We start from the raw sequence: 24,417 nt of genomic DNA on the forward strand, positions 1-24,417 counted from the left end.
TAAACAATTGTTCTATTTTAGTTCTCCATTAGATTTGATAGGTTACAAGGCATTGGCATCCATCATTAAGATGATAGGAAGAATCTCAGACCCTCCATCACATCAGTGGATCTTAGAAAGTTTGTTCTCTTCAGCAAGAGCCAGTCAAAGGTAATTTGAATTATACATCATGGCTGAAGAAGCAAGATTATTTGTATTAATTTTTTCGCTGTTGTTTATTTTATTTCACACTAAATCCCAATATTCCAGCTTTTTGAGGAGCAACATATGTTTTTTATGGCCCCGCAACGAAGTTGTCGTTGCCATATAGTTTTACCCTTGTCCGTAATTCCGTCTTTCTGTAATTCCGTCTTTCCATAATTCCGTCATTCCATCATTCTGCAACAAACCATTATACACAGTTTTTTTATGGCCCACCTACGATAGTAGAGGGGCATTATGTTTTCTGGTCTGTGCCTCCGTTCGTCCGTCCGTCCGTCTGTCTGTGCCTCCGTTCGTCTGTCCGCTTCAGGTTAAAGTTTTTGGTCAAGGTAGTTTTTGAAGAAGTTGAAGTCCAATCAACTTGAAACTTAGTACACTTGTTCCCCATGATATGATCTTTCTAATTTTAATGCCAAATTATAGTTTTGACCCCAATTTCATGGTCCACTGAACATAGAAAATGATAGTGCGAAGTTCAGGTTAAAGTTTTTGGTCAAGGTAGTTTTTGATGAAGTTAAAGTTACATCAACTTGAAACTTAGTACACATGTTCCCTATGATATGATCTTTCTAATTTTAATTCCAAATTAAAGTTTTGACCCCAATTTCACGGTCCACTGAACATAGAAAATGATAGTGCGAGTGGGGCATTCGTGTACTATGGACACATTCTTGTTCTTTAAGCCTTCAGATATTGGGCTGATTTTTGGTATGTGAGTTAACCATGATGAGTTACAGATCAAGTTTAAGTTTCGTTTTGCTCCACTAATTTTTGCCGAAATTACGGGCTTTGGACTTTAAGAATTGTTGAAAATCACAGCTATATGGACTTTTTTTCTAAACAACTTCAGATATGGGGCTGATTTTTTGGTATGTGAGTTTACAATGATGAGTTACTGATCAAGTTTAAGTTTCGTTCTGCTCCACTAATTTTTGCCGAAATTATGGGCTTTGGACTTTGAGAAATTGTTGAAAATCACAGTTATACAGACTTTTTTTCTAAACGCCTTCAGATATTGGGCTGATTTTTGGTATGTGAGTGAACCATGATAAGTTATAGGTCAAGCTTAAGTTTTGTTCTGCTACGCTAATTTTTCGCTGAAATTACAGGTTTTTGACTTTGATAAATTATTGAAAATCACAGTTAAATGAATATTTCTCTATTCCCCTCCAGATTTTGAGCTGATTTTTGATATGTGAGGCTACCATCATGTTTGTGTCCACATGTGTTTATATTGAAATTGCAGATTTTTCAACTTTTTGGGATGGGGCCATTCGTGTCGCTTTGACACATCTAGTTTTTAAATATGTTAATTTGAGAGCCGTGGTGTAGTGGTTAGTGCATCAGACTACTAACACAAAGGTTCCTGGTTTGATTCCTGTTCTGGGATAAAAATTGCAGGGACTTATTTTCAACTCTCCCTTGACACCATTTGCGAGTATGGTCTTGAGGAAACAATGATAGTCTGTTGGAAGGGGTTGATAAATGGCTGACCCATGTTAAGAGAGAGCCATACACATTAAAGACACCCTTGTAGATTTTGAAAAAGAGTAGGCTAATGCCGCTACAAGGCAGCACTCGCACCCACAAAGTTGGAAGGGATTTATATAAGTTGCAAAACTTGTTTCCCAATCCACTATAAATAAATTTGTTTAAACTATGTTTTTTTCTTTGCTGACTTTCGGAAAGAAAAAAAAAATAAAGGTCTTGATATTTAACCCATGAATATTATGGTTATCTTGATCTTCATGTGCAAAGTTTTCATGAAAAAAGTTTTAACCATTATCCATATAGATAGATATAGGAAGAGGTGGTGTGAGTGCCAATGAGACAACTCTCCATCCAAATAACAATTTATAAAGATAAACCATTATAGGTCAATGTACGGCCTTCAACACGGAGCCTTGGCTCACACCGAACAACAAGCTATAAAGGGCCTCAAAATTACTAGTGTAAAACCATTCAAACGGGAAAACCAAGGTCTAATCTATATAAAAAACAAGAAACACTTATAAATTGCATAAACAAACGACAACTACTGTACATTAGATTCCTGACTTAGGACAGGTGCAATCTACTTTACATTTGTATTACATAAACTATTATGACATATGATTACCTTACATATATTTGCTCAGTATTCTAGTGTTTGAAATTTACTTGTTTATAATATGCCTGGAAGTATTTTTTTATCAGTGGCATGTGTTGAAAGTACACCAGTGGTTGAAATTGAATTAAATAATTTGTTTTGCAGGTTACAAGAAGAAATCATTGAGCAAGAGTGTGGTATAGGAATAATCAAATGTCTGGAACAGGTAGTTATATCACTTTTATTGCTCTTTTTTTTTAGAGAGAGAAAGGGAGAGCTCACTATTATGTAAAGGGGAAGGGATAAACACTGTAATTTAAACAGAATTAGTTTGGAAGAGTTTTTTTCACAGTTTTTTCAGTATAAAAGTTTATCTTCATTTGTTTGGACAGAAATCATCACAACTATCATGATATAGATACCAAACCGCTTTAGAGAAATTTAACTTTGCAGAGAGTAATTTAGAATTAAAAGTTTAGAAAGGAAATTGTGATTATATATTATATCTTAAATATTTCAGAGGAATTTAAAAGTATACTTTACATCAATTCTATTTGAAAGTCTTCTTATAAGTGAGTGAAATTATATTGTTTTTACAGAACTGTAGACCAGATATACAAGAACAAGCAATAATATCTATAGACAAGTTCTTGGAAATCAGTAACAGGTTAGTCCTCACATGATAAATGAAATTCTCCTTTAGTGTCAGATTATTTTCAAAGTTAAAGAACTTTAACATGTAGATAGATGAATTTCAAATGTGAAATATTCAATTGTTATGTGAAAATTTACATTTAAAATAATTAGATTTGCAATTTCTCTTATTTGATGAATTTACTATGAACTTTTAGTTTACTGGATATATGTACATCCATTTCTAAAAAAAAGATTTTAGGATCATTCAAATTATTGTTTTTTAAGCTTTGGAAAAGTAATTTTGAATTGTATTGCAGGATGTTAGTTATGTGAATATGAGTACTGGTATATATGTATTAAATTAACAAAACTGTTGTTGATGTGAATGGACATTGTTTTTGACTTGTTTGTAACAACAGTTTGAAAACTTAAATAAATGTTTTAAGTGGAACATTTAAAAGAAAAAAAATTGTTTGAAACAGGGTTTTTGGTTATTTTCAGCTTCTTATCTGTGTTTAATAACAAGCGTACAATAGAGATTTTGTGCCAGTTTCTGGACGTTGGAGAAAGGATCTCAGTAAGTAACTTATTAGCATATATAAAGAAGAAATACCTCTCCTTGAACACTTTATTTGATATATATGTAATGAAAAGGGAAGTGGATGTTTGTATTCAGACAAAAATATCAGAGCTGCACCTATTTTGACTTAATAATTTAGACAGCATACTTGGTATTTGGAGATAGAAACATTTCACATACTTATTAGAATATAAGTTGTGTATTTATTTCTATATATATATATATAGAAATAAATAAAATAAAATAAAAAATAAATAGAGCCCAGGTGGTCGTGTGGTCTAGCGGGACGGCTGCAGTGCAGGCGATTTGGTGTCACGATATCACAGTAGCATGGGTTCGAATCCCGGCGAGGGAAGAACCAAAAATTGAATGTCAAAAATGGGAAAGGAGTAAATAAAGTGCTGGTCCTTTGATATATGAACATTTTGCTGATTGTTACATGTATTAATTTTATATTCTTTTCCTTATCTTATAAGAAATGAAGTTATGTATGTAAGTTATATTTGCAACAATATCTCAGTTATTTAGATTGAAAACAAGGAAACAGCTTAAACACAGTCTTCAGTAATGAGTTGAAAACACCTCTTCATATAGCCTCATAATTATAGTATTTAAATTTTCAGACTCTTGTTGAAATCTATACAGCTTTATCATCACTGTGTGTTTCATCAAGCAGGTATGTTAAGTTTACAATGGACATATGAAAGATAGAAAACAAGATTACATTTCTGTGTTATTATGATTGATTCATTATTTCCTTTCTTAAAGAAATTTTCCTAATAGTTACATAAATTTTACTGCACCAAGATGGACATTTCAACAACAAATATTATTCAGTTATACTCAAGGCTGAAATATTTCAAAAACTATAACTTGAACGAATGTCATACCTGCCAACCCTCCAGTTTTGAGCGGGAGACTCCTGCTTAAATGCTGAAATTCGGGAAATCTCCTGCTTGCCGGTACCCTCCCACTCGGGAGCACAGAATCTCCCGCTTTTGGATACTTTAGCCTTGAATGACAAGTCAACGTTAAGTACATTTTTGTGTCACTAATGAGGGTTGTTGTTACTTGTAAATCACAGACAATGTGTAATTAAATGGCTTCACTTGGCAGCTTGGGTGTCAAGCATAGTACTAATAAAGGATCATTAAGGATCATTAACGACTTTTGCTTCAAGCTATCTAAACACTTTAAAGAAATTTCGGATTACTTCCCCTGTTTAAACCTGTTTTTAGCTCACCTGGCCCAAAGGGCCAAGTGGACTTTTCTCATCACTTTGCGTCCGGCGTCGTCATCGCCCGTGTCATAAACTTTTACAAAATTTTTTTCCTCTGAAACTGCTAGGCCAAATTAAACCAAACTTGGCCACAATCATCATTGGGGTATCTAGTTTAAAAAATGTGTCCAGTGACCCTGCCAACCAACCAAGATGTCCGGCGTAAACATGTCGCACCGTAACTTGAGAACAACTTATCCAAATTTCATGAAACTTAATATAGTTGTTTCTTATGATGGTCAAATGATCTGTATACTTTTTGGTGAAAATAAGATTTAAACTTTTTGAGTTACGGCATTTTGTAACTAAAACAGGGGTGTGTTTTTTTTCACATGTTGCACCGTATCTCAAAAATGTTTCTTGATTATTGCTTAAAACTTTACACACTTCTTAGTTATATTAATCTTAATATCTGTATACTTTTTGGTGATGATTCAAAATTTCAATTTTGAGTTTTTGAGTATTTTGTAAAAAAGGGGGAGGTTTTTTTTACATGTCGCGCCGTATCTCAAAAACGATTTATGATTATTGCTTACAACTTTACACACTTCTTTGTTATATTAATCTAAAGATCTGAATACTTTTTGGTGATGATTCAAAATTTCATTTTTGAGTTATTGAGTATTTTGTAAAAAAGGGGGAGGGTTTTTTTACATGTTGTGCCGTATCTCAAAAACGATTTATGATTATTGCTTAAAACTTTACACACTTCTTTGTTATATTAATCTAAAGATCTGTATACTTTTTGGTGATGACTCAAAATTTTATTTTTGAGTTATTGAGTATTTTGTAAAAAAGGGGAGGGTTTTTTTTACATGTCGCGCCGTATCTCAAAAACAATTTATGATTATTGCTTGAAACTGTACACACTTCTTTGATATACTAATTTAAAGATCTGTATACTTTTTGGTTTGATTCAAAATTTTATTTTAGTGATATTTGTAAAAAAAAACAGGGTGGGGGAGGGGTTTCACATGTCCCGCAGTGTCTCAAAAACAATAAATGGTTATTGCTTAAAACTTCCTCAGAAACTATTTATGATTATTGCATAAAACTTCCACACAAGACGTCGGGCGTATCATGCGCTCATGGCGCAGCTGTTTATTTGTTATTATCTTGAATATTATTATAGATAGAGATAAACTGTAAACAGCAATAATGTACAGCAAAGTAAGACCTAAAAATAAGTCAACATGACCAAAATAATCAATTGACCCCCGAAGGAGTTATTGTCCTTTATAGTCAATTTTTATACGACCGCAAAAATTTTAATTTTCGTCATATATTGCTATCACGTTGGCGTCGTCGTCGTTGTCCGAATACTTTTAGTTTTCGCACTCTATCTTTAGTAAAAGTGAATAGAAATCTATGAAATTTTAACACAAGGTTTATGACCACAAAAGGAAGGTTGGGATTGAGTTTGGGAGTTTTGATCCCAACATTTTAGGAATTAGGGGCCAAAAAGGGTCCAAATAAGCATTTTCTTGGTTTTCGCACAATAACTTAAGTTTAAGTAAATAGAAATCTATGAAATTTTGACACAAGGTTTATGACCACAAAAGGAAGGTTGGGATTGATTTTGGGAGTTTTGGTTTTAACAGTTTAGGAATTGGGGGCCAAAAAAGGGCCCAAATAAGCATTATTCTTGGTTTTCGCACAATAACTTTAGTTTAAGTAAATAGAAATCAATGAAATTTAAACACAAGGTTTATGACCACTAAAGGAAGGTTGGGTTTGATTTTGGGACAGTTTAGGAATAAAGGGCCCAAAGGGTCCAAAATTGAACTTAGTTTGATTTCATCAAAAATTGAATAATTGGGGTTCTTTGATATGCCGAATCTAACTGTGTATGTAGATTCTTAATTTTTGGTCCCGTTTTCAAATTGGTCTACATTAAGGTCCAAAGGGTCCAAAGTTAAACTTAGTTTGATTTTGACAAAAATTGAATCCTAGGGGTTCTTTGATATGCTGAATCTAAAAATGTACTCAGATTTTTGATTATTGGCCCAGTTTTCAAGTTGGTCCAAATCGGGTCCAAATTAAACTTTGTTTGATTTCATCAAAAATTGAATAATTGGGGTTCTTTGATATGCCAAATCTTACTGTGTATGTAGATTCTTAATTTTTAGTCCCGTTTTCAAATTGGTCTACATTAAAGTCCAAAGGGTCCAAAATTAAACTAAGTTTGATTTTAACAAAAATTGAATTCTTGAGCTTTTTTGATATGCTGAATCTAAACATGTACTTAGATTTTTGATTATGGGCCCAGTTTTCAAGTTGGTTCAAATCAGGATCCAAAATTATTATATTAAGTATTGTGCAATAGCAAGAAATTTTCAATTGCACAGTATTGTGCAATAGCAAGAAATTTTCAATTGCACAGTATTGTGCAATAGCAAATATTTTCAATTGCACAGTATTGCGCAATAGCAAGAAATATCTAATTGCACAATATTGTGCAATAGCAAGAAATTTTCAATTGATTGGAGTTATCTTTCTTTGTCCAGAATAGTAGTTGAATCAACTTAAATCATTGTTTTATACAATATACAATGTATATTCACTTTTACTACCAACTGATAAATTAAAACAATCTTTACCATTCAGTGATAACAAGCACCTTTTGTTACATTTTAATATTTTATGATGTATTTAAATGAGTAGTTATTGTTGTTATTGTTGCAAACTCCATTAGAAATTTGAATTGAGATCAGTTTTGGAAAAAGGGAAAGGATGTGAAAAAAAAAAATGGGGGGGGGGGGGGGGTAAATTTTTCTCATTTCAGATTTCATAAATAAAAAGAAAATTTCTTCAAACATTTTTTGAGAGGATTAATATTCAACAGCATAGTGAATTGCTCAAAGGAAAAAAAAGTATTTTAAGTTCATTAGACCACATTCATTCTGTGTCAGAAACCTATGCTGTGTCAACTATTTAATCACAATCCAAATTTAGAGCTGAATCCAGCTTGAATGTTGTGTCCATACTTGCCCCAACCGTTCAGGGTTCAACCTATGCGGTCGTATAAAGCTGCGCCCTGCGGAGCATCTGGTTAACAATTTTCATAAAATTTGTAAATTTTTACTAACATTTTCCACTGAAACTACTGGGCCAAGTTCATTATAGATGGAGATAATTGTAAGAAGCAAGAATGTTCAGTAAAGTAAGATGTACTAACATCACCATCACCAAAACACAATTTTGTCATGAATCAATCTGCTTCCTTTGTTTAATATTCACATAGACCAAGGTGAGCGACACAGGCTCTTTAGAGCCTCTAGTTTAAGTTTCCCTGCTTAGAATAATGTGAATTGATAAAACAATATAAATTAAATACAAATTGAGCAAAGAATCATAAAAGGATGGCAATTAAATGATTTTTTTATGCCTAAGGAGAAAAAAATAACTTTATTTTAAAAATCACTTAAAAAAATATACCTCTATTCAATGTTTGAATTGAAATTTATAAGTTATGTATGGAACAAAGATCTATTCAATGTAAATGTGCATACACATACTGTACCAGAGAAACCATAATAGTTAAACACATGGAATGCAAATATATTATAGTTCTTTTCATGGGATGCAAATGACAAAGTTGATGTGAAAGGAAATAAACAAATAACATAGGCATGACAGGTTATAATCTTATTTGAAGAAATAAAGTATATTTAGTAACTCTTATATGTGTTTTGTAGATGAATGAATAAACAGGTCATATATTTCACTTAAAAATGTCGTTCGTGAAAATCTCCCCCTCAGCTGTCATGGCTGAGTAGGAGATCTCCTCTTTGAAGGTTTCAGAGGTTGGCAGTTATGACAAATGTGGAGGCACTGATCAAACCAAAAAGTACCTGAAGAATATTTAAATTGGGATAAGGAATCAAACCTTTTTAAGGGTCATGTATTCTTTCATTTAAAATGATATTCAAATTTTATATCAAAACAATTTCCAAATTTCATAACAATACCAAAGATTAGACTAGGGTGGTGCTACCCACATGGACTAACAGTCTATCAGCAGAGGTATCGACCCAGTGCCATCATTAACATAAACAGTGCTATTTTTACTGCACCAGATGCATAATACTTTCCAAACTTCTGTGAACAGCATGAAGGGATAGGCAAGTGGGAAAAAAGAATTGTTAGTATTACCTAGAAAAAGACGGACAAAAAATGTGTGCAGACATGTTGTGGGAGCAATAACATAGTCAGAACTCACTCCATTAAGTAATTTGTTGGTTGGTTTAGTGTTCAATCAGTTCCAGTAAATACTGATACATTTAATACATCTTCTAGTGATTTTCTTTTGCTATTAACAGTTAATAGTTGATTTGATCAAAATGTTTTATTTATATGATTTTGCAGAATATGTGAATGGGCTCAGAATTTTGGTGTTTGTACAGTAGCACAGAAACACCTAGAAAAGATAGGTGAGACTAGTGTAGAAGAAGCTGCCTTAAAATACCTGGTTAAACTGATGGAAAGGTTAGCATATTTTAAATAATTATATACATTATTGAATGGAAAGGGAGCTTATTCATTGGTTTAAGTTGGAACTTCATTCCTATCTACCAAAAATTGACTTGTTGTCTTTAAAGTCTGGCTCTTATTTCTGATCTACATTATAGGTTTATGTGATTTTTATTCCACAAGGTAAATTTGAGCATAAGGCAATCATTTTACAGCAAACTTTTGTGGTCAATTCTAATTTGTTAAATGGGGTGGTGGAATGTTGGTAAATTTGATGTAAATTTACTTAATGTGGCTAGAGTGTATTTGAACCTGTCAATAAATTTCTAGTTGCTGATATTTTGAATTATTTTGGCGAAAAAATAGAGGGGTTAAAATATTTTTACCACCAAAAAGAATCTGCTTATGTTAAGATTTTGCTCTAAATCTATGGAACAAGCTAGAGTACAGCTTAGTACCCAGTAGAAAATATAGGTCATGAAAGAGTTGATCAATATATTTCACTCTTTTTCACAAACATAAAAAACTTTGTTTAAAAGGGGAGAAAATTTTGTTTCATTTGGAGTGTAAAAAACAGAAATAGGTTAATTGAAGCCACACATAAAATATGCTTCATTATTAATATATGTGATACACAATATGATAATTTGACCTTATGGTAATAATAAATTTCACCAATTTTTCATGTTTTATAACCAGAACTTCACATCTCGTCATCAAACTTTAAAAAAAAAAAAAGCAATGAAAAACTTAATGTATGAAGACTGAAGCAAATGATTCAACATTTTTTCATCAATAACAGCTCTGTTTAAAATATGTATGTTTTCTTTTAAAGTACTTCAAATGTGGTGGGTGGTATATTTATACCTTTGAGCCACCTTAAATGTGGCAGTTTAGCTTTAGCTATAAGGTTTTTTGAATAGGATAACTCTTTGTAAAATGGAAGTTGAATGGTACATCTTTTGACAATAAATTGACATGCATAATTTACACTGAAAATTATCCTCATCTATTCTAATAGAAATCACAAACTGTTTCAGGAGTGCTGATCAGCTGAGGCAGGATAAACTGATAAGAGCTGTTGTATCTGTGTTGGACAAGAGTCAGTCTGAAAAGGTAAGCCAAACATCTTAGCCTAGGATTCTTACCTAAAGCAGATTAAATTCAAGCAAATATTTCCACACGCTCCCTGGCTAATAAAAGGCTTTTTCTTCATCTGATTATTTTAAAAGTAGACTATTTGTTTCATATCTTTTCGTCTATCATTTAAAAATCTTAGGTGAATAAAAAAAAATCTAAATTCAGAAAAAGTCAGAATCAAGTCAAATAGACTGAGTGGGCAGGCCCACATGATCTACATGGAAATAAGATATGCCCATGTTAATACATCTGCATATTGAATATCATTGACCTACTACTAATGATTCCCTTTAAACTGACCTTGCAAAACTTATATATGTAAACCAAGCAAAAGTTTCAACGTCAATAGACCATGACTTAAAAGGGGGGTAACTAATAATCTCCATGAAAACGAGATATGCAAATTCTTATACAACTGCATACCAACCATACTTGAATTACCTCTAAAGGTTCCCATAAATATACCTAATCACCAACTTCTACACTGTGAAAGGTGCTGCTGGAAACAACATGTCTAAGTATAGATGTTGTTTTAACTCTGTCAAAATACTTGACTAGGACTTTGAGAAATCATTCTAGCCATTTCACTAAGACAACTTGTATGTTAAAAAATGTAGAACTACTAGGACACCACAAAATTTAACACCACTTGCTACATGTAAACACATACTTGTCATACAGATGACATCCTTATGTTTATTTAAGTTAGTGCATGCTGTAAGATTGTTGTGCTTTTTTCACCCAACTTCTCTTTTATTTCATACTTATAACCTCTAATCGTTACTAACATCTCACACATTTGAAGTTAACTTAATGCTTTGAATGCTCTCAATATCATTGTGACTGAAGGGTTATTATTCAGATCATTCTCATTTTTCGGAGATGATTTGTACAGAAATACATGTAAAGTAGGAGGTTTTTCCTATTTTACACACTTAGGAATGAAGATTAGAGTAATTTCATAATCACTTTAGCTCTATGTCCTAACATGTATGTCAGTGCTGGTTGTTTATAGTCAGAACTTTTTTAATGCCTTGAATTATTGAAATGAAATTGGTACTATGGGTTGCTAAACTCCAGAAAGTGTGACTTGCAAATAAAGTTGAAATTCCTGTCTGCAAGGTCATGGTCAAACATTGTTCACATTTAGTTTACATCCCCACATCAAAATATTCAAGTCAAACAGAGAATATCAATGAAAAGCTTGGAATATGTTTCTGCAAAATTTTGGTCAAAACCTAATTCAACTTTACACAGCATCAAATTCTTAATTTACAAAGTCTTGTACGATTCAGACTTTTTGAATGTCTTATTAAATAAACAGCTTTATTTCATGTGGTCAGTTCTGTTTATTAAGGTATACCATACAGAAAAGGTCTATCGTAGCTTTTTTTCTTATTTTTTGTACACAAAGTAAATTTAGATATGCACTATTGTTCAATTCATTTCAATTTGGTATTTATCAAAATAAGATGGTATGATTGTCAATGAGACAACTATCCACCAAAGTTCAAATAAATAAACATTATAGGCAACAATACAGCCTTTGACAATGAGAAAAACCCATACAATATAGTCTGCTATAAAAAGCCTGATGTGAAAAATGTAAAACAATTCAGTGCCTAATTTTTAAGAAAACAATTGACAAAAAACAAATATGACAAACATTAACCAACGACAACCACTGAACTACAGGCTCCTGACTTGGGACAAGCACATAAAGAATGTGGCAGGGTAAAACATGATTGTGATTGCAACTCCTCACCTGACATGGAACACTGGTTTACAGCACAATAAGAATAACTATAAAAATCAGTTGAAAAAGGCTTAACTCATCAGATTGATTCAAAGCAGAAAAACATGAAACAAAAACACAGACCTGATGTGGCAGGGTATTTATCCATCCCTCATTCCTAATAACTAAAAGAACACTATATAAATATATAAGTTCAGATCTGAGAGTTCTTTGAGTTACTGATAGTTCAAAACCAATAAGGACTAGTAAAAAGATCATAATATTTAAGACTAAAATTCAAAAGTATAACAAGCAATGTTGCGAAAACAGTGAGTCCAATTTGGATGATTTTATCTGTCCTTGTTACTGTATTGACTATGTCCTTAATATAGTATAAATTGTAAAGATCATTTGTTTTATTTGTACAAATAGAAAAGCCATTATTGTTTAGACTAATTTGTAAAGTCCACAGTACAAAGTATTCACAAAAACATAAGTATTCCTGAATCCACAAAAAAATAAACCTTAAAAAGAATTAATCCACAGTATCACCAACTTCATGTGAAATCAAATGTTCCCAGACTTACTTCACTTTCTTACAGATTAAATTCTGTTTGTCATGTGAGAGAAAGCCAGTCGTTTAAAATTAAATTCAACCATTTACCATTTAGATATAGACTGACAAGGCAACTAAAATTATCTGATCTTGACCAGTAAAAACAAACACAAGTTTATAAGTTTCATGAATTTATCTTCAATTTAGCATTGTATGACACATAAACTGTATTTGACACATAAGGTTATTATAAAGCACCATTAAATTTGTTAGCACTGTCAGTATTGTTCAATAACTCCTAAGCATGAAAAGCACAAAGTAAATCTTCAGCACTGTCTTAAAACTTAGGCTAAGCTTGCGTCATACATTTCTTTGAAGTGTAAAAAGATCTGTAATTGGTCCTGCAAACTTATCACTTTTCAAATTCAAGATTGATGGCCCATAATATTGACTGTTTGTACTGTCCATCGACAAGTCAAGCGTTAAGTCTGTATCTCTATCACAATGAGCCAGAGATTCTATCTGTTTGTCTGTTACTTCTTTGACTTTGGCTAACATCTTAGCAATTCCCTCCAGAACAGATTTCCTTGTAAGTTGTTGCACTTGAACTGATATATTCTCATCTATTGTACTTCTAAATAGTCTTTGGTCACTTTGTCTTATTTGGCTTTCTGAAAAATAAAGATTATCAATGTTAGAGATATTATTGAAGTGTGTATTCATTCACCATTAAAAATTGTATACTTTAATAACATTAAAATTTTCAGCAGAATTTTCGCCAACATCTCTGCTTTTCATTAATTTTAAATAAAACCAAACAGACTATTGTGTTTAAATTTGCGTGAGAAAATCAACAAATGACCTTTTTTAATGAAATATTATTAAGTAAAATGGATTTGGACTATAACACAAACTATATATCTGTCCTTAATTTTTGCAAATTGTCTTTAATGATTTGGTTTTGAAATTAAATTTGATTAAAAGTATTAATTTACCTATTAATTTCTGGTGTGTAGTAATCTTTTCCTGAATTCTCAAAAGTTGTTTAAGTTGTACATTATGGTCAGCCATATTCCTTACTAAGAAGCACTTGTTGTCTATCTGGGAACTTATTCTTTTATGATTCCATCTCAGACCTGATTTTTAATTTATACTCAGCAGACTTCACACATGCATTGATACTCAAGTCATTTTACACATGTCTGTTATGACAGCTTGTCATTCAAACTGCCACACCCCTTCTTGTTAATCCCCCACAGTGAGCCCTTTGTACTAGACAATGACCATTTGTCCCTAAAGGGCACACAAGGAAAGGTGCTAAAAAGGATTAAATCTGGTGTAGATGATTAACTGTTTGTAATACAATTATTTCTACAGATCAAAAGAAAAACATTAGTTGATCATTTCTTTTCACACAGGAAATAATGAAGATAAGATCAAAAAGTTAAATGATGTTAATTTAAAAAACAGTTCTTTAGTCCTTTAATTGTTTTTATTGTGTGAAAAAAAGACAAGATAATATCTTCCATACGCATGTAAGTTAGTGACATAATGATGACACTTATTATTTTCTCTCACTTTAGGATTTTAAGTCATTGTTAATGTTAAAGATAGCAAATTGACAATAATGAAGAAATCCCAGAACTTTATTAGAAAATAGTTTTTAAATTTGATTGATGGGTACTGAATGATAAATTTGAGTTGTGGTTTATTCAGAACTTTTTTTTTTAAAACTAAAACAATTCCATCGTTTTTTGGAATAGTATTTTCAAAACCCACAATAAAATTGTTCTATATTTTATATTAACATGGACATGCATGAATGGGTTCAAAGAACTTGCACTGAAAACTTATGAAAGTTAAAATTATAATTTTTCAGTATTTTTACTATAATTTCCTGCAATTACAATCTACTGTCATGTTATGACACAAGGTGTATGACACTGATAGGATGGCATCAAACACACCTAATTATTGTTACACCTTTATTGGTCTGGCATTGCTCATACCTCATGTTTTGCAATACCTCCAACAGAGAGATTTGTCTATTTCTAATAGGTGTCACTGATATAGATAGGAATATAATATGACAGACGTTTTGTTGCTGATAACCAAAGTGATAGTTCATTTCTCTTATTGATTTTTATTATGCCCCTGCAACTGAAAGTCTGTCTGTCTCATTATGGGTTTATAGTTATTCCAGATAACTTTTCATACAGTTTAGAAACAAGGAAGTTTTCACTTTACTGGATAATTGTTCATATATTGTAGATGTGTATGGGGTCAGGGTTTTTTTATTTTTATTAATATTTGCTCTTTTGGGGGATAGTTGAACTTAGTCATTTTTAGGCGGTATTTACTTGCATAAGAGTTGCATAGTGTTTCCTGAAAATTCTTCCTACAGTAAACCATAGACTTATGTGCTCCCTTGTTCAACTTTGTGTATTTTAAAATAACACTTAATTGCATCATCTGTTTCTCCCAGACACAATTATATATCTCATAGAAAGTTCAAATTTATATAAAAAAGAAGATGTGGTGTAATTGCCAATGAAAAAAATAGAGACCAAATGACACAGAAATTAACAACTATAGGTCACCATAAAGCCTTCAACAATGAGCATTGACCATACCACATAGTCAGCTATAAAAGTATCCACTTTGTTATACAATGTAATACAGGTACTTCAGATTGGAGTGTGCATCACTTTGTCTAGTTTGATAAATTCAAAATAATCCCACACAAATTTTTTTTTTATTATTATGATTATAAGTGTTTTTAAGTTTTCTAAGAAGATTTGTCTAGAAAGTGAAAAATTGTATGTTGAACCAAATAAATGATTTCTTAGTTTGCAAAAACAACTCAAAATAGCTCAAATAAATTTCTTTAGCAGTTGCTCTTCTGATTTGAATAAACAACTTATTAAAAACAGATTTCTAGTCTTTCTTCCGTCTTTTTCAAATTGTGTAACAATTCCAGCTTCATTTGGCTCTTTAAGTGTGTTCCTAGTAAAGAACACATGCAGTGGTCCACATTTCAATGAAAGAGATATGCACACTTTATAGCCATCTACCCATTACATCAATTTTAAGAAACAAACTTTTTTAATCATTATTTATATTTGCCATTTGGATGGTTTACACTAGTATAGATTGCTGTTCTGTGTGAGCCAAGGCTCTGTGTTAAAGAACGTACTTTGACCTTTAATGGTTTAACTTTTTTTAAATTGTGACTTGGAAGGAGAGTTGTCACATTGGAACTCATACCCCATCTTCTTATATCTATTATTATCAGTGGCGGATCCAGAACTTTTCCTAAGGGGGGCCCGCTGACTGATCTAAAGGGGGGCCCGCTCCATTCATGCTTCAATGATTCCCTATATAATCAACCAAATTTTTCCCACGAAAGGGGGGCCCGCCCCCCCCCCCCCCTGGATCAGCCTATGATTATAGATATAACTTTTTGTACAGTATCCTGATAGAATACAGGATAGGGACAAGACAATTTTCTTATTTATTTTGATTGCATGGTTATAATAAAGTTATTTTAGATATACATGCATCAAAAATTGATATTCTCTAGACATAGAAATGAAAATAATTGTGTTTTTATTTTAATAATATATGTAGGTATTAAAAAGTAATGTATGTAGGATATGGCTGTTAATGGAATTTTGAAATTTGACTTTTGGCTTGACACATTTTGTTTCTCCAAACCTTAAATAAGTTATGATGATTTTTTAAAACAAATTTATTAACTTAATTCTTATAGATATTTATCTATAGATCAAAGAAGTTGTTGTTTAATCCACACCTTTATAAACAGGAAGTTGTCCTGATAACAATCAAACATGATTAAATCCATACAATTGTATAGGTCATCATTTTGTTCTATATTTTGTATTTAATCTCTCAGTATTTGTTTTTTATTTATGATATTTAATCTCTGATATTGTATGTTTTATTTAACTTAAATTGAATTTTCTAGGCTTTGTAGTAATAAGTATTGAAGTTAACTAATATATTTGATAATTGTATTCATTTTACACAGCAGCAAAAATTCGAAATTTTTGTTTACATTTGATTAATTAAAGCATATTATTAGGTATAGTTACAGATGTATTTTTTTCCACAAAAAAAAGTTAAAATGGACAAATAATTTTACTGAAATAATTCTATTTAATAATTCTATATAAAATTAAATCCTTTTTCTTTTAACAATTCAAAATAGCTTTCTAGCAAATTATAACAAAAATGTGACATTTGACAATTGTGATGCCTTATTTCTTTCATACAATATGTCAGCTGACATGAGAATGTTTACATCGTGAGTAAAGGGCCAGAAAACATAAAAAAAACAAAAATATATTTGTTTGCTTCAGAGATTAATACACTATATTGCTCCCAGTTTGTCAGAAATCCCAAATAATGTTAATAGTTAAGCTATTGTTTTTTAAGATTATGATGCAATAAAATCTAAATAAGTATTTCATTTCCATTAAACTAAAGATAAAAAGAACGGTGCTTTGCTTTTGGGTCAATTTGCATTTCATTTGAGCCACAAACCATATTTCATTTAGGCCAAAAATGAAACCTTTCAAATGCGGCAATACCTCAGGTAAATACAGGTAAAAAGAATAAAAAAGATATATTTTTTCAAAAAAAAAAACAAATTTGATAATAATGGCAGTTTTTGTTTGCATAATTTTACATATTCCTCAGAAATCAGTCATCATAAACAAATGTTCTTGCCAAGTATTATCTGATAAGTAGAGAAAATACTGTAATTAAACACAAATATTTCTGAAACACAAATAAAGATTTGTAATAAACTGTTGAAACTGCACACACACATATTGTGTAAAAAAAATTTTAAAAATACATATCAAATGCACATTCAGTGATGCTTTATGATGCAATTGGCGTGGAGCTAAATTGATGTTATATATATATGTCAATCTGCACTGGATTACATTGGAGATCTGGTAAGTCTCAAACCCTCATCTCCTTAGCATTTCTGTGTGTATTGTTGTGATATCAACTTCTATTTTTAGTGTATACTCTATGGTGTAAAGCTTTGTGACAACTATTGCCATGACAACAGGAAAAACAAAACAGTTTTATTGGAATATGGTGTTGCAGTCATTTTAACCAGGTATATTCATATGCCATTTTATGTTTGAAAGAAGAAAACAAGTGCCATTTTGCTTGAAAAAAAGAAATTGTAAAAGGATCAGAAAAACTGTTATATGCAAGATAACACTACAACCTAGGTGAATTGTTCTCTTTTTTAGCTATCTCTAGCAGATATTGGCACAGGTGGGCAAAATTTCAAACTTTTTAACCTTCATATCCTTTCAAGTGACTATTCTGTTTCTTTAATTTTTATTAAATGATATTCTAGTGAAATCATTGGATATGAACAGATGATAAAATTGAGAATGGAAATGGGGAATGTGTCAAAGAGACATCGACCCGACGATAGAAAAAACAACAGCAGAAGGTCACTGACAGGTCTTTAATGTAGCGAGAAATTCCCGCAATCGGAGGCGTCCTTCAGCTGGCCCCTAAACAAATATATACTAGTTCAGTGATAATGAACGCCATACTAATTTCCAAATTGTACACAAGAAACTAAAATTAGAATAATACAAGACTAACAAAGGCCAGAGGCTCCTGACTTGGGACAGGCGCAAAACTGCGGCAGGGTTAAACATGTTTATGTGTCTGATGTCAGAAGATGTCACCAAAGAAAATAAACAAAATGACAATAATACATAAATAACAACAGACTACAAGCAGTTAACTGACATGCCAGCTCCAGACTTCGATTAAACTGATTGAAAGATTATGATTTCATCATATGAATATCAGACACAATCCTTCCCGTTAGGGGTTTAGTATCATACCATCATAACATATATGAGAAGAACATAATCCGTGTCATGCCAACAACTGGTTTTTGAATAAATGTGTTTAGTTCCAATGCAAACACCCTATAAGTGAATCAATATTAACGCCAAAATATGCAATCTTTAATGACCTGACAACAGTATTGTAACTATATCCCTTCTTCATAAGTCTATTTAAAGAGTTTGTTAGTTTTTGATGTGAATACTGACATTTTTGTGCTTTATAAAAAATATTTCCATAAAAAATTGGATGTGAAATACCTGAACGTATAAGAAGTCGGCATGTTGAGCTATATTTACGAATGATGTCCTTATACCGATGATAAAATTTAGTAAATGTTTTGAAAAACCCTGGTGTTATAATTTTTCAGTAATGCATAAATTTCTCTCATTAAAATCTAAAACATTGTTACATACACGAGCAAATCGTACAAGTTGAGATATATAAACACCGTAAGATGGTGACAAGGGAATGTCACCATCTAAAAATGGATAATTAGGGCCCCGCCAAAGGCGGGTCGCCCTATAGTGATCAGTCTGTCCGTCCGTCCGTCCGTCCGTAACACTTTAACTTTGTGTCCGCTCCATATCTAGAGAACCATTATGATTTCATACTTTATACTTTACATGTTTATTAACCACCACCAGAGGGCGTGTCATGATGTATGTACAACTTCCTAGGTCAAAGGTCAAGGTAAAAAAACTTTGGTTTCAGTTGACAACCCTGTGTCCTGTGGTGAAGATCGTGTCCGCTCTATATCTTGAGAACCGTTATGATTTCAAAGTTTATACTTGACATGTATATGAACCAACACCAGAGGGTGTGTCATAATTTATTAACGACTGCCTAGGGCAAAGTTCAAGGTCAAAAACTTTGGTTTCAGTTGACAACCTCATGTCCTATGGTAAAGATTGTGTCCGCTCTATATCTTGAGAACCGTTATCATTTCAAAGTTTATACTTGACATGTATATAAACCAACACCAAAGGGTGTGTCATAATTTATGTGCAACTTCCTAGGTCAAAGGTCAAGGTCAAAAACTTTGGTTTCAGTTGACAACCCCATGTCCTATGGTAAAGATAGTGTCCGCTCTATATCTTGAGAACCGTTATCATTTCAAAGTTTATACTTGACATGTTTATAAACCAACACCAAAGGGTGTGTCATAATTTATTTACAACTTCCTAGGTCAAAGGTCAAGGTCAAAAACTTTGATTTCAGTTGACAAACCCATGTCCTATGGTAAAGATACAATTTTTTAATGCACATTATTCACAGCGGGGCCCACAGAGATGGCTCCCATCTCAATGATATCTAGTTAACAATAGGAAATGAAAAATCATCTCTTTTATCATAGATTTTAGTATTAAGCTTTCCATTAGTGATATAGATATCAAGATCGAGAAAAGGGCAGTGGTCATTGTTAGTATTAGCTTTATTTAAAGTAAGTTCAACAGGATAAATTTCTTTAGTATATATACTGAAGTCGTCATTATTGAGAACCAAAATGTCATCCAAATATCTAAAAGTATTATTAAATTTGTTTATCAGATGTTGTTTCGATGGGTCTTTGCTAATTTTTGTCATAAATTGTAACTCATAGCAATACAAAAACAGGTCCGCAATAAGTGGTGCACGGTTAGTCCCCATTGGAATTCCGAATACCTGACAATATACGGAATCTCCAAAGCGAACAAGAATGTTATCTAGTAAAAATTCAAGGGATGAGCATATCTTAGTACCTGTAAATGATTTTGGCCTTCAGTTACCTGTATTTAATCATAAAAAAATGTTGCCTAAATCAGACAGATTCTAATCAATCATAAGTCAGTAGAACATTTTTTAAATAAACCATTGTTATATTCTAACATGCTTTATTTGGAATAATTTTTTTGTGTTCTGTTTAAAGGATCTTGAATTCAGTCCACATTTCTGAGGACACAAGAAAACATTGCCAGACTTTATACCATGCTTTAGTAGTGAAAATACCTCAATCAACTTCTATAACAAACAGACCAACAGGGCATATTGAAAGTCCCAAACAGGGGTGAGTATATAATAGTCTCATTATGATTTTGCTTCTTTTTTTTTGCCCCACCTACGATAGTAGAGGGGCATTATGTTTTCTGGTCTGTGCCTCCGTTCGTCCGTTCGTTCGTCCCGCTTCAGGTTAAAGTTTTTGGTCGAGGTAGTTTTTGATGAAGTTGAAGTCCAATCAATTGTTAAACTTAGTACACATGTTCCCTATGATATGATCTTTCTAATTTTAATGTCAAATTAAAGTATTGACCCAAAATTACAGAGTGGTAAGTAATTCTACAGCTCAAAAAGCTCCGTTTGTGTTTAAATAATATGTCAAGGTCTAAATCTTCCTCAGTCTTTACAAAATGTTTTACAATGAATTTACAAAAAAAGAAGCATTCAGTTCTGTAATGAAAATCTTTCAGTATATTGTTTTGTATGCCATTATATCTTTTGATTTGTTACTTACAGGGCACAGCCTCCAGTGCATTGGGTACAGAATACCTTTATAGTAGTTGTTAGTGTGAAGATTAAAGCTGTGGTCACATGTCATATTGATTTCCAACCAAGGACTCTGGAATTCAAGTTAGTATAAAATTGGTTTGCACAGACCATTTAATTCCTTAAAATACTTGAGTTACCCTCAGTCTTGATTGATCAATTATTGTACATGTTGTGTAAAGAGAATGAAAATCATTGAATGCTACAATGTTTGGGTGAATAGAAAATCCCAAGGAATAGACCATTTGTTATATACAATAATCAGTTTAGATATCATGTAGATATTGTATTCACACTTCCCGAAGTGATATACTAAAAAAATAAGAAAATGTGGTATGATTGCAATTCTCCACAAGAGACCAAATGACCTCGAAATTGAAAACTATAGAATCTAAGTCACTGTACAACTTTCAACAAGGAGTTAAACCCATCCTGCAAAGTCCACTTTAAAAGGCCCTAAATCAAAAATATAAAATATAAAACAATTCAAACGAGAAAAGAAATCACTGTATTTATGTACAAAATAATGATAGAAAAACAAATATGATATACATCAATGAACGACAACCACTGATTTACAGGCTCCTGACTAACACATATATATATATATATAGGATTATGGGAGAAGGAATGAAGAAAAGCACTTTTTTTTATTTTTGAGACTTGTAATAATTTCATAGTATTTTTTGAAATGAATGAAATATCTTTATTTTTAAATAAAAGTTTTTGGATAGCAATAGAAAGTTCAGCAACTTAAAAATACATGAAATATATTGCATTAACTTAAGATTTTCGGCATAGTTTGCATGTTGAAGTTTGTTATTTTTATAAGTTACAAGGGATGCATATCTTTAGAAATGGACATGTGTGGAAATTTTCTTGAATAATCCTTATACATATGTATTAATGACAACATCATTTGTTAAATATTTATTTTTAGGACAAAAGTTGATGGAAAACTATATTCCTTTTTTTATGAGCTTTATGATGCAGTAAATCCGTCAAAGTGTAAATATGAAATCAGAGGTAGCGAAGTTGGAATTTCTCTAAGGAAAGTTGAGAAAGGACAATGGCCAAGACTTTTGAGGCAAAAACAGAAGGTTGGTTTTATTATGTTACAAGCAATTTAAGGTGTTTTACACCGTCTTTTAAATTTGCAGAATGTATTTCAAGACATAAGATAATTATTTTTGTTCATTTTTGGTTCCTGGCAATTCTGCTGCAAACATTACATCCTTATCAAAGATGAGAACATTTTGATTTTGATGTTATAAATTGGTTGGACCAAAGAATAAGTACGCATATTTTTTTTTATTGATATACCAATCCTTGTTATTTATTGTATTACAAAAGGCAGTCTGTGGGTCATTAACGTTCTGTTGGAACAGTTAATAATACTTTTGGATTTTTACTTTATTTATTTTAGAAAAAATGGTATTGGTTCATAAACATTTGATTGCACTTTATAATGTATTTTTCAGCCTTCCAATTTAAGTGTAGATTTTGAAAGATTTGTTGACAGTTCATCAGATTCTGAAGTTTGTGATGATGAAAGACCATTTATGTTAACTAAAAGTAAGTAACACAATTCCCTGTTAGCATCAAAATTACTATTGAAATCCAATTTCATCATAATGTGCTAATGTCATCCATTATTAGCTCACCTGGCCCAAAGGGCCAAGTGAGCTTTTCCCATCACTTTGCGTCCGTCGTCCGTCGTCGTTAACTTTTACAAAAATCTTCTCCTCTGAAACTACTGGGCCAAATTAAACCAAACTTGGCCACAATCATCATTGGGGTATCTAGTTTAAAAAATGTGTGGCGTGACCCGGCCAACCAACCAAGATGGCCGCCATGGCTAAAAATAGAACATAGGGGTAAAATGCAGTTTTTGGCTAATAACTCAAAAACCAAAGCATTTAGAGCAAATCTGACACGGGGGTAAAATTGTTTTTCAGGTCAAGATCTATCTGCTGTGAAATTTTGAGATGAATCGGACAACCCGTTGATAGGTTGCTGCCCCTGAATTAGTAATTTTAAGGAAATTTTACTGTTTTTGGTTATTATCTTGAATATTATTATAGATAGAGATAAACTGTAAACAGTAATAATGTTCAGCAAAGTAAGATTTACAAATAAGTCAACATGACCGAATTGGTCAGTTGACCCCTTTAGGAGTTGTTGCCCTTTATAGTCAATTTTTAACCATTTTTCGTAAATCTTAGTAATCTTTTACAAAAATTTTATCCTCTCAAACTACTGAGCCAAATTAATCCAAACTTGGCCACAATCATCTTTGGGGTATCTAGTTTAAAAAATGTGTCCGGTGACCCGGCCATCCAACCAAGATGGCCGCCATGGCTAAAAATAGAACATAGGGGTAAAATTCAGTTTTTGGCTTATAACTCAAAAACCAAAGCATTTAGAGCAAATCTGACATGGGAGAAAAATTGTTTATCAGGTCAAGATCTATCTGCTGTGAAATTTTGAGATGAATCGGACAACCCAATGATAGGTTGCTGCCCCTAAATTGGTAATTTTAAGGAAATTTTACTGTTTTTAGCTCACCTGGCCCAAAGGGCCAAGTGAGCTTTTCTCATCACTTTGCGTCCGTCGTATGTCGTCGTCCGGCGTATGTCGTCGTCCGGCGTAGTCTGTTAACTTTTACAAAAATCTTCTCCTCTGAAACTACTGGGCCAAATTAAACGAAACTTGGCCACAATCATCATTGGGGTATCTAGTTTAAAAAATGTGTGGCGTGACCTGGCCAACCAACCAAGATGGCCGCCACGGCTAAAGATAGAACATAGGGGTAAAATTCAGTTTTTGGCTTATAACTCAAAAACCAAAGTTTAAAGTAAATCTGACATGAAGTAAAATTGTTTATCATAACAAGATCTATCTGCCCTGAAATTTTCAGATGAATCGGACAACCTGTTGTTGGGTTGCTGCCCTTGAATTGGTAATTTTAAGGAAATTTTGCTGTTTTTTGTTATTATCTTGAATATTATTATAGATAGAGATAAACTGTAAAAAGCAATAAATGTCGGCAAAGTAATTTCTACAAATAAGTCAACATGACCGAAATGGTCAGTTGACTCCTTTAGGAGTTATTGCCCTATATAGTCAATTTTTAACTTTTTTTCGTAAATCTTAGTTATCTTTTACAAAAATCTTCTCCTCTGAAACTACTGGGCCAAGTTCATTATAGATAGAGATAATTGTAAGCAGCAAGAATGTTCAGTAAAGTAAGATGTACAAACACATCACCATCACCAAAACACAATTTTGT

The 24,417-nt window shown here is 32.1% G+C and overlaps 2 protein-coding genes across 5 annotated transcripts in view; one reads left to right on the top strand and one right to left on the bottom strand.

Moving 5' to 3' along the window:
- LOC143079744 (uncharacterized) overlaps positions 1 to 24,417 on the top strand; it is a 98,495-nt gene that overhangs the window by 67,323 nt on the left and 6,755 nt on the right. For all 4 annotated transcript variants that reach the window (XM_076255300.1, XM_076255303.1, XM_076255301.1 and 1 more), the window contains 12 exons: positions 22 to 150; positions 2,456 to 2,516; positions 2,890 to 2,957; positions 3,428 to 3,503; positions 4,130 to 4,182; positions 9,154 to 9,273; positions 10,299 to 10,374; positions 17,744 to 17,844; positions 20,512 to 20,649; positions 21,096 to 21,209; positions 22,066 to 22,225; positions 22,607 to 22,700. In XM_076255300.1, coding sequence (XP_076111415.1) covers positions 22 to 150; positions 2,456 to 2,516; positions 2,890 to 2,957; positions 3,428 to 3,503; positions 4,130 to 4,182; positions 9,154 to 9,273; positions 10,299 to 10,374; positions 17,744 to 17,844; positions 20,512 to 20,649; positions 21,096 to 21,209; positions 22,066 to 22,225; positions 22,607 to 22,700 — 1,190 coding nt within the window. The remainder of the gene's footprint in view (positions 1 to 21; positions 151 to 2,455; positions 2,517 to 2,889; positions 2,958 to 3,427; positions 3,504 to 4,129; positions 4,183 to 9,153; positions 9,274 to 10,298; positions 10,375 to 17,743; positions 17,845 to 20,511; positions 20,650 to 21,095; positions 21,210 to 22,065; positions 22,226 to 22,606; positions 22,701 to 24,417) is intronic.
- On the bottom strand, positions 12,864 to 13,899 carry LOC143079745 (uncharacterized). Its single transcript, XM_076255304.1, has 2 exons — positions 13,685 to 13,899; positions 12,864 to 13,360 (listed from the first exon to the last, which is right to left on the bottom strand). The coding sequence occupies exons 1-2, from the start codon at positions 13,758 to 13,760 to the stop codon at positions 13,050 to 13,052; spliced, it is 387 nt and encodes a 128-aa protein (XP_076111419.1). The 5' UTR covers positions 13,761 to 13,899; the 3' UTR covers positions 12,864 to 13,049.

The sequence above is a fragment of the Mytilus galloprovincialis genome, chromosome 6, assembly GCF_965363235.1.
Source record: "Mytilus galloprovincialis chromosome 6, xbMytGall1.hap1.1, whole genome shotgun sequence".
NCBI lineage: Eukaryota > Metazoa > Mollusca > Bivalvia > Mytilida > Mytilidae > Mytilus > Mytilus galloprovincialis.